The following is a 10,810-nucleotide window of genomic DNA, read 5'->3' as shown; positions in this document are numbered from 1 at the left end:
TCAGGTGGATGTAATCCTAGTGCAGATAAATCAGGCTTTAGTTTTTCCTTTGGGTTAACAATGTGAATTAAAGACAAGATTTCCCCAAGGCCCCCAGGACCCTAGGTAAGGTTGCTAAGGCCAGCCAGTGCTGGCCCTAGCCTCCCCTACCCCACTCAGGGTAACCTGCCGCACACCAGATAGTGTGTGGCACAGGCATTCCCTGCAGACAAATAGCAGTGGCACAAGGTGTGCCGCTGCTTCTTGTCCTTGAAAGAAGCAATGTCTACGCTCATGTGGACACAGCCAGAGAGGCCAAGAATTTTCTGCAAAGTGTGCTAATGCTACCCCAAAGAAAGTCATGGTTGAGACTGATGGCAAGACAGGATGTGAGGGAAGCTTGCCCAGCTTCTGCCTTGTAGATAAATAGAGGACTATAGTCACCTGGGCTGTTAAGTCAACAAGTATCACCAGTACTAATTCCACACTATTGTTGTTAAACTGAAGTTTATGGTTATATGCTAATTAGCTATTGAATCATTTGCATTAAATGTCATACACAGAGCTCCACAAACCTTGGCAAATTTTTCCTTCTTAAAAAGAATGGAGAAGATGAACAGATACAAATTTACATTCACAGTGCGAATACTAACCTCAGTTCTAAATTGTTACCTGGGTAAATCAAGAATGATGACTCGTTAACATATTACATACACTATAGCTGAAATCTATCAGTGGTCTTATCAGCTGCTAAAACAAATAAAAAAAGCCACCACTAAAAAAGGTAGATCACAAGATCCATAGGAATAAGTTTGCACAGAGGAACGATAACACAGTTGACTTGTCTACACATACATTAATGTGTAAAGTAGTACCTCCAGTGTAAGGTACTAAATTAATGCACATTAGGCTGCACTAAGGTGCAGTAGTGCAAGTGCACGCTTTTTAAGTGATGCTTAAGTGCAGTAGCCTATTTTACTGCCCATTAGCACAATAGCATGTTTTTTTACACATGGCTTTGATGCACAGTAAAATAAGCTACTGCACATTGAAGTGCATATATAGACATGTCCAGTGAGTGTTCCATTTAGGATCCACTGAGGAACATTTTTCAGTGATTGTCTTGAAATACCAGTCCGGACTTTTGCAAAAGTTTGAAATGTTAAGTTTCAGATTCTACTCTTCAGCACGAAGGGGACATGTTCCCAAAGGCAGTATGCCAGCTGTGCAACCAAGTATAATGCTGTTCAGATCAAAGTATTCGTCCCAACTTTTAGGTGATGCTTCCTTCTCTTAACAACTTCATGAACTTAAACACACAAAAAACTTGAACCCAGGAGGAGGTGAAAATAGAACACTTCCCGGGAACTGTGATTTTTTTATATAATTGTATTTGTCTCTAAGATCCCAGGTTGACAGGCGCTTAAGAAATAAGGTAAAAAATAATATAATGGCAAAAAACCCTTAATTTATTACATTAAAGGCGTACAGAACACAACTCAGGAATATCTGTGGAGCTAGTCAATATATGGGTTCTCTTTTTGACACAGAGTTGCAAGTTATACAGAACTTTTATAAGCCATGATAATACTATGTCAGCTCCAAGCACTATAGTGTGAACCTATATAAACAATGAGCCCAAGCTCAAACTAATAAACATGTTAGATGTGCCAATAATTTTTTTCCTTACTAGTGAGAGGAAGATAATATTTACAATGTTATGGTTTGGGAAGAAAGGAAATAACCTACAATTTATTATGACACAGTGGCAGAGTAGATGTGCTGGTCCAGAGGCACAAGTTGGAGCCCTGCACCCAGTTGATGTCAAAGACCACGCAGCGTCAACTCAGCTCTAAATGGCTGGCTATCTGGTTTTTAGAGAGGAGAGTGAACAGCAGCCAGACATAATCCTGGCCAGATCCTTCCCTTGTGTGTTACTGACTAGAGAAAACTACATGTCTTGGGCAGAAGATTCAGAAGGACCTTTGACCCATAATCTGTTATCTATAATAAAAGCAAATTTATCTTCTGAACATGATTGCAACCCTCACATGAATGCAGACAAGTACTACAAAATTACTACATGAAACTTTAATTTTTTATTGCCTGTACACATTATTGTTACATACTCAACTATTTAAATCTACCATGTTAATTTTATCAATTAAAACTAGACTGCACAAAGTACTATTAAAATATACATGGAATAACCCTACACTAGCATAATAATGGCCTACATTACATATTTCCCCTGCTATTCCTAACTTTTGAGTCCATAAACCCAATCTTCTGGATATACACTCTAAAATACTAAATAAATGATTTATATATTAAATAAACACAGACACATACATACTAGGAACCTCCATACAAAGCAGTCATAACTAGATGTGAGAGTAAAATTAAATACTTTAAATATTTTAAATCATTTTGAAAATTGCTAGTAAACCTAGTCACCAATGAAATGCTTAATTAGCTATATGCAAGTTTGCAAACAACTGCAAATCAATTATGAGAACATTATGTGAGAAATGAATTTAATGATATATCAAGAGTCAATAGAATTAACAGGCTTTGAGTTAATACTTTTTAACTGAAATCTATCTGAATACTCTTGCTAATGTCACTTACCTTTTCTGATTTAAAGAGAAAAGTATGTGTTTTGCAACTGTCATAACAGGCAAAAAATATTTGTATTTCTTAAATACACTGATTCAGTTCTCTTAAAATTCCATAATCTTGATGGGCACTATTAAATGTTAGGGGGAAAAAGAATCACACAAAAGTTAAGCCAGGAAGTAACTAAAACCACACACCCAAACCAATTAGCTGTTTCACAGAAAATTAATACTTCCTACAAATTCTCTCTCACAAAGCTAAACATTTACAAGCATTCCAATTAAATATCTGATATTCCTGGTATTCCTATAAACATTGCCTTCTAGCTAAGCAGTAGAGTTCTTGAATTAATAATAAGCCTTAACAAAAACATTTGAATTTCTTGGTAATTTTCCCAGACATTTCACACCTGAGAAATAGGTGTTATCCATAAGGGTTTGTTACAGCGTCAGACTTGGCAATGCAAGATCACCCCCACAAGACTACAGGACTGTACGAGGGTCCTCCTGGGAGATCCAGTGTAGGGGTATGTCAGAATGGAAGAGGTATGTGAAGGGTAGAAGGAAATAGGGCAGCAGCATGAAATGCTGACAGGACTCTGGACAGCATCTGTGCCCCAAATGGGCCAGGGACACTTTCTTGGAAACTTCCCTAGGGTTGTCCAAGGTGGTACACCCACACCCACACCCACAGACCCTAGAATCAGGAAGATGCTAAGAGTCATAAGCCATCTTAACAACCATTCCCTCAGGCATTAACTTTCATGACACACTTTTGGTGATTCAGTGGGTAGGTGAAGTCCTAGAACATGATGTAAAGAAATCTGACCTTTAAAACTGAGAAACTTTAGCATTCGATAGTCCACTTTGAAAATGTATTCTGAAATAAGAAAATGGTTCGTAATGATGGGAAGTAACTCACTCCTTACTCCAAAGTGAAAGTCTCACCAGATCAGAATGACAGCTTTTTGCCATCACTGGCTGCGTCCACGTGAGCATGCATATGCATTTTGTGGTGCCTCAAAGGCTGTTGAAGCACTGAGGAACATACCTTGCACATGATTTGGTTCGCCATGCTGCATATTTGCAGTGCGGAGCCAAACTTAGATACCAGGAAATCCTGGTATTAAAAAAATGCAGAAAAAATGGGGTGGCACATGTGGCAGCAGTGTGCGCCACCCGAAACTGGAGCCTGGCCAGCAGCCAGAGCCAGGCTCTGGCTTCCAACCAGGCTCCTCATGCCCAGATCGCCACTGCTGGAGTGCTGGGAGGCCCCCAGGACTCCAAGTAAGGCTCCTGGGGCCAAACAAGGTGCTGGTCTTCTCCACCCCACCCAGAGCATTTTTCCCTGTACTAACCCCATGTGCAGGGATGTGAACTGGGGCAAAAAGCAGCAGTATGGATTTTAGAGCAAGTATACAGTTGAAGAAAAGAGGTAAGAATCAGCATTGTCTGAATCTTTCTGAGCCAATACTCTGTGTGGCAGCTCTTTCCATCTTTTTCAGTCTGAAGGCAAAATACAATACTTCTGGAAGGTCATGGGTGGTTTATTTTCAAAATTCTTCCTCCTTTTTCAAATATTTTCAAAAATCCTCCTCATTTATGAAGACAGTGAAAGTCAACTGCCTGCATGCAGCTGCCGATTAACTTGGCATGAGTGTGATACCAGCAGGCAGGGAGCTTTTGCAGACCACTCTTGTACCCACTTCTCTCCAATGCCTGATGCAGGCAGGGAGGAATGGTGGTAAGAGTCCTGCATTTTTCAGCTATGCCAGTCCGCTGCACAGTTTGGGGTACAACAGTCAACTGATAAAAATTAGAGACATTTTAACCAGGAATGGGATGGTAAATAAGAGAGCTGTAACTACTTTCTGGCTCTGAGTTTCTCCCCTTTCCCCCCACCTCCTGAACTAGATAGCTACCTAAGGGAAGAGACCTATCCCTTGCAAGACACTCACCTAAACTCTGGCAGAGTCAGTGAAACATCTATCTTTTCTGCCTGAGGCTTTCACAGTCTGGCAGGTGACGAAGCATCTAGTGCTACTTTCACCTCCATCTACAGGGATGCAGCAGTCGGTCAGTTGATGAGCAGCTGGAACACAGAAGGGAAAGTACCACCAACTGCTCAGAGTGCTTCCTTCTCACATCAGAGATGTTTGAGATACTGCACAAGAAGAGGTAGGAGGCGAGGCCTCCAACTCCTCCCCATAGTACAGCTATGGTTCAAATCACTTCAGTTTAAAAATGACAAGCACAGGTTAGGGAACATATTTTCAATTCCTAACCTGGTAAAAACAAACTAAATTTTCAAGAGAGCCACTCTCCAGGGCCACACTTTAAGCCTCAAGTGGCCTCCAAGTCCCATGTTAAACAAGTGACAGAAGGTATATTCAGAGTCCCACAGAAAGCCCTGAGTAAAGCAGCATTTGCAGTTTACACATACTGGTTAAATATACATGATATTTTTTTAAGCTGCTCAGGAAGTGAAGCAACTGTAGAAAATCCCTAAGAAATATCCTAGCTTTTCTCAAGCTCTATGAGCCATGAATAAAACCCAGTAAATAACAGCCCATGTCTCCAGAAAGGGGGAAAAAGAAAGTCCCCTGAAAAGAGGAGCTGGAAAAACAACAAACAATGCTTTGCTATAAAGAAAAGGAGATGCAGCCAGACTGAATTACTCCTTAGATGAAGTATCACAAGAGAACCTTCAGAAAATCTTTCCTACAATGAATATTGATACTATGTTCCTCACTATTAATGTTTATTAGGGAGTATTAATTAGTGGTCACTATAAGTTAGTAACTCAGAGAAATAAAACCTGACAAATTACTGAACAGTGAGAGAAAAAAGCTGCACTGATGACCCTCTTCCTACAAGACAACCTGATTTGTTGCTTGGCATCTGAGTTCTCAACCAACACAGAAGAGCAGTCAGGTTGAAGAAATTTCCGTATATGTAACTAAATATGTCAGCATTTGCATTAAATTATCTTGTCCACAACTGACCACTTTAAAATTCATATCTCAGGAGCAGTATATGATTAATGACTGTCTTTTCCTTCCTCCTTTGATTTTCCTTGATAAAACATCTAACTTCCGGAAGAAAGGCCCTCATTTTTTAAGGTCAAGGCCAAATTTTTACACTATTCAAACCAATTAATCTTCTCCCTTCTTGCCAAGAAACTACTTGGAATACAAATACCCATCTCTATTGTATTTCAAAAAGATGAATCATTTATTAAACTGGACTTAAAAAATGTATCTAACTTAGAAGAAAACATAGGAAGCAGCCAACCATGTATAAAAAGATGGCTCAAGATTTAAAAGTAACATTGTCTCATTAAGAATTAACAGATGTTTTGACAATGGTGTTTTTTATAAGTATTTTCCCATGAATAAAAATCTCTTCGTGTTATGCAGCAGAGGCATATAAAGTTAAGGAGGAGTCTAATAACATGAAGAGGTTAAACCCTCTAGCTACCCACTAGCCAGGAAGAAAATCAGAGCTTCACATACTCTTGGGTAGGACCAATCTCTCCAGTGGCAGGATACAACCAGCACACTATGTTACCACGGTGCATTCTCCTGTCCGGGGAATTACAAAAGTTGCACATTTTATGTGCCTTAAATGTGATTACAGCATCCCATTCATGCCAAAATAGTTAAGGATCGGCCAGTATTTTCATTGTACATTTTGATTTTCGAATTCTTCTATGACCAGTTTGGAAAAACTTGAAACTTGCCATATAAACATCTTAGAGAGCAAATTCAAGTGTAAATGTGATAAGCAGTTTCCAAGGTGAAATTTTCATGTGTTGAATTTTTTAGAGTCCTTAAACATGATTCCATTGTACTTTATAGAAAGAAGTTTTGTATATTAAATTTTCATTTTCAAATTAATTTCCAAAAGTATTTTAGCACATAAGATTACCTAGCACATACAGCTCCTAGGGTCTTCAAAGTGTAATTATAGGTCAGCAGGTCAGAACAGAGGCATAACTGGCCAGTACTACCAGTGCCTGTGTGTTGACAGCGCACAGTGCAGGGGCAGGGGTTGGAGGTTTATAGCTACAGGTGGGGATGTCACCTTTGTTTTTGCTGTGGATACATGAGGCAAAAAGAAAAAAGTGACAGTTCCTTCCCCCGCACTGCACCCCATTCCATTTTAACACCAATCCCTTCAGCAAAACCCAGACCTACCCACTTATGATATTAGGTATGGGGTCCCTGGGGTCAGGGGTCCAAGAACTAAACAGGCAGGCAGTCTGCCAGAGTAATATCTAGAGGTGCACCATTATAATGGTTGGGTATCAGATCAGCACTAATAAAAGGAAAATTAACATTATCGGCTTTTTTTTGGCCATTGTAGCGGATAATGTTATCTGATAATTAATTATGGTGGGGCCCCCCGGACACCTGGGTTCCCTCCCACAAACTGCAGTAACCCTGGATACACCCCCATCCCCTCACTGGCAGGAGGCCTGAGCTGGAGTGGAGCATGGTGCAACACAGACTGCAGGCTGGTTTGGCCGCTGTAAAAGGTGCGAATACAGCAGAGATAACTGGGGTGGGTGCAGCCGCCCAGCCTGGCCTAGCATGACTTAACTCATGATGCCCAGGGGTCTGTGCCCCAAGGGCAGAGCCCGGCAGAGGCTGAGGCAGCTGCTTCCTGCCCCCGCCCCATGCAGCAGGGCCCTTCCCCCAGAGGGGAGTATCCCCGGAGGGGGCGGCGGTGGCGCTTGAACTGGAGCGACTCTGAGAGCCACTCTACTTAAAGTACCTGTAGACCATCCAGCCCTGGGCACTCTCAGGCTCATGCAGCTGCCCCAAGCCCAGGGGTGGTGCCAGCCTCTTCCCAGTGGAAGGGGGCTTGGGTCGGGGTGTTTGAGGGGGGCTATGGCCTCCCTAAAATTCACCTTAGCCCTCTGTAGCCAACCCTCCCAGCACTGTTGCTGCCCGCCTCACTCCTGCCCCTGCCAGGAGTGCCACACTTTTGTGTGGTCACCTGCACAGGGTTGGCTGGTAGACTCAGCAGGGGTGGGCAGTGGTGATGCTGGGAAAGGCGGCTACAGGTGAGGGGGCGCTAAGGCGAATTTTGGGGTGGCCATAGCCCTCCTAACCTACCCCACCCCCAGTACTGCCAGTGCCTGAGCCTGAAGAGGAGGGCCTGCAAGTAGCATGGAGTACTCTTGCATGTGCTCTGCCCAGTAGTGGGGGAGGGGTGGTGCTTTAATTAGAGGCTCCAAGAGCCACTCTAGTTAAAGTACCCAGAAACTACAAAGCTGTCTGCAGATTCAGGCAGCTGACCTGAGCCTGAAGGGCAGGGGCTGAGGCAGCCGCTCCCGCACCTGCTGCTGTGTGCAGCACAATCTATCCCCCAGCAGGGAGCCTCTGGGAGGGGGAAGGTGCTTTATTTAGAATTGCTCCAAGAGCCACTCTAATTAAAGTGCTGCTGTGTTTCCTGCATCAGCGTCCCCATGCTTAGAAATGGTGGTGGGGGCACTTGAACTAAAACTCATTCAATGAGCTTTATTACTAAATATCAGTTAGCAGATTAGCTTGGGGCAATATGGCTGGTAAATAATTGGCTATCAGTACTGGCCAAGAAAATCTTGCACCCCTAGTAATATCAGTGGCCTGGCAAGTTGGCAAGGCTGTGTGGCAATTTGGCAAAACTGTCCATATGCTTAAGCAGCCTTCTGTTGAAAAATGCAGACTCCCGAGTACACATCACGTACAAAATCCCCTAATCATATGACAGACGGTAGAAAGAAATTAAGCCAAGTAAAATTAAAAAATAATCCAAGCTCTATATATCTAAGGACTTCACTCATATTTGCTAACTGGAGAAAACACAAAGGTTATCTTTTATTGTCACAATAACACTGATTTTCAATGCTGATGAACTGGCTCTAGAACAGGCTTGTCCAACGTGCGGCCCACCAAGCCGCTTTCTGAGGCCCAAGGTGCTGCAATGGGAAAAGAAAGTAAACACTGTACTTTCATTTTGGGGGGTGTGGTGGGGGTGTCTGTGATGTGATACTGCTTCCAGTGAGGTCTTTGAACACGGCTCGCCGGCCCACTGTGTGATAAAAAGTTCATGATCCGGCCCCACATTCAAAAAGGTTGGACACCCCTGCTCTAGAAGGTCAATGTTTACCTTCTACAGCTTTAGTGGATATGTGTAAGGCCATTAACTGACATCACCTTAAAGTTGTTTTTGTGCTTTTATGGCTACAGGCATGAGGCAAATCTGAGTTCTAATCTACTAAAATCCCTGCCAGTTTTCCACATTCACTAAGTAGTTGAACCAAGGCTCCAGATTTAAGCGATGTATCAAGTGAAATGTAGAAACGCATATTAATTAAGTGCCGGTCAAAAGCGTTGTTTTATCTCTTTTATTTTGTATTATGAATGCTGTAAAACAATCAATCAATTTTACATGCAGATCATAGGCAAGTGTCCTATTTTTGCACATCTCCAGTTGAGTCTACTAAAATGAAGTATGGTGACTGAACCGCACTTTGGCTTGGTGCCTTGCATGTCATCACATGTGTGGGGAACTGCTGTTCTATAAATACCTTCTATTTCCCATCAGATCAACTGTAAACAACAAAACACACAGGCATATTTTTCCACTCAAAAGCAAGTGTGGCAGATACTGTCACTCACCTCAGCCACCTGCTGTGTCTCCACTATCTGCTGAGCCAGCACCTCCATATTGGTTGCCATGGTGAAACAAGATCATTAGAGAACCTGTTTGGAAAGATGCCAGCAACTTCCATCAGGCAAAGAAAAATTAGACTTCTTGTCATTATTAAGTAATATTAAATATATGATGCAGCTTACTGTGAATTTATACCACTGTCAAATGAATCTGACAAATAAGAAAGCAGTGCATAGATTTAGTGCCTAGGTGGGGAATATTGTTATCAAAACACCAAGACCTTCTAAAATTAGAGGAATAACATTATTACTTTTCTTTTTAAATCAACTCATTTAATATTTTCGCCCCACAATTTAAAACTGGGGGAGGAAACATTCATTTTTAAAATGAGAAAGGACCAATTTGAACTTCAACTATTGATCTTGTTTGTGGAATTCACAGTTCTTTAAAAAGCTTGGCTTAATTCCTAGTCAATGAAAAGAGAAAACATAACAATTAAATGAATAGCTTCTATGTATTTTCGTGTTGCAAGAAAGATGGTTATTAAAAATGGTATTGGAGAACAGTTTTACTGAGCCATTCTATGAGATTGCTATTATGCATTTTTTAAATACAATCTTGCGGTGAAAGGAAAATAGATGGGACTATCTAATTCATCCTTTCTATCTTTAACTACTGAGTTATCTACCTTACCATGATCCTTTGATACTAGTATCACTGGAAGGAGAAAACATTTCAGAGTACTTGCTTCCTACTCCTGATACAACTGCAGGTTCATAGTCTGATAAATCCAAAATAATGTAAAGCAAAAATAAAAAAAAAGACCAGGAGAAAAGTATGTCCAGAAAGATTCTAAAATATAGACCTTAAATAAGGGTTTGTTTCTCTGTTCCTGTGCTTAATACAAATGCCTTTTGTGGCTTCTCCTGGAAACTCAACAAGCAGAAACTACATGTATTTTACAATGATTAATACTTAAAACTTTGTAAATCAGCCCTACACAGTGAAGTATCAGGAAACACCAATGATCGCTATTAGTCAACAGGCCAACAAAATACTGTGCTTGATGAAGCCCGGAACCTGCCCTTCTCTTTCTCAAGCTTGTTAAGCAGAGTTTTCAACGTCTCTCATATCATTTTTACACCCAACCACCTGCTACTCAGAGGGTTTGAAATCCCAATCAACACTACTTAAACTTTTGGCCATTTGTTTGAAAAGAAATGGGAAGCATGGCAAACGTTTTTGGCCAACAGATACTAAAGAAGAAAGACAAAGGTTCTAGTTTTCCACAGATATTTATCTCTCTGTGGTCCCAGATAAATGCTGTATACTTTAGTCAAGCATAAAATTGACCAGGAACAGGGAAAAGCCACTGGAAGAGCATGGAAACTAGGGATAAATATTTCTGACTTTTCATCTTTCACTAATCTTCAGCAAAAAGTCATGACCTTGATTTCAGTGGATGCCAGAAAAATCATAAGCTCCATGTGGAACAGTGGCAACAAGTCCATTTCTAGCTTCCACAGAAGGCATCTTCAGCGCTTACT

The 10,810-nt window shown here is 41.3% G+C and overlaps 1 protein-coding gene across 5 annotated transcripts in view; it reads right to left on the bottom strand.

The window, feature by feature from the left end:
- NR2C2 (nuclear receptor subfamily 2 group C member 2) overlaps nucleotides 1-9,382 on the bottom strand; it is a 98,096-nt gene extending 88,714 nt beyond the window's left edge. For 4 of the 5 annotated variants that reach the window (XR_002095260.1, XR_002095261.1, XM_019504644.1 and 1 more), the window contains exon 1: nucleotides 9,269-9,382. Coding sequence is in view for 2 of the 5 variants with exons in the window: in XM_019504644.1 (XP_019360189.1) it covers nucleotides 9,269-9,328 (60 nt within the window). In the remaining 3 variants the exon portion in view is untranslated. Of the gene's footprint in view, nucleotides 1-4,555; nucleotides 4,680-9,268 lie in introns of those variants that run through there. The other variant, XM_019504646.1, reaches the window with a different exon arrangement.
- Between the last annotated feature and the right edge of the window lie 1,428 nt (nucleotides 9,383-10,810).

Source organism: Gavialis gangeticus, unplaced genomic scaffold (assembly GCF_001723915.1).
Source record: "Gavialis gangeticus isolate Ggan-Ray unplaced genomic scaffold, GavGan_comp1, whole genome shotgun sequence".
Classification (NCBI taxonomy): domain Eukaryota; kingdom Metazoa; phylum Chordata; order Crocodylia; family Gavialidae; genus Gavialis; species Gavialis gangeticus.
Note: the sequence above shows the minus strand (reverse complement) of the source record. Positions and strands in the feature narration are given on the sequence as shown.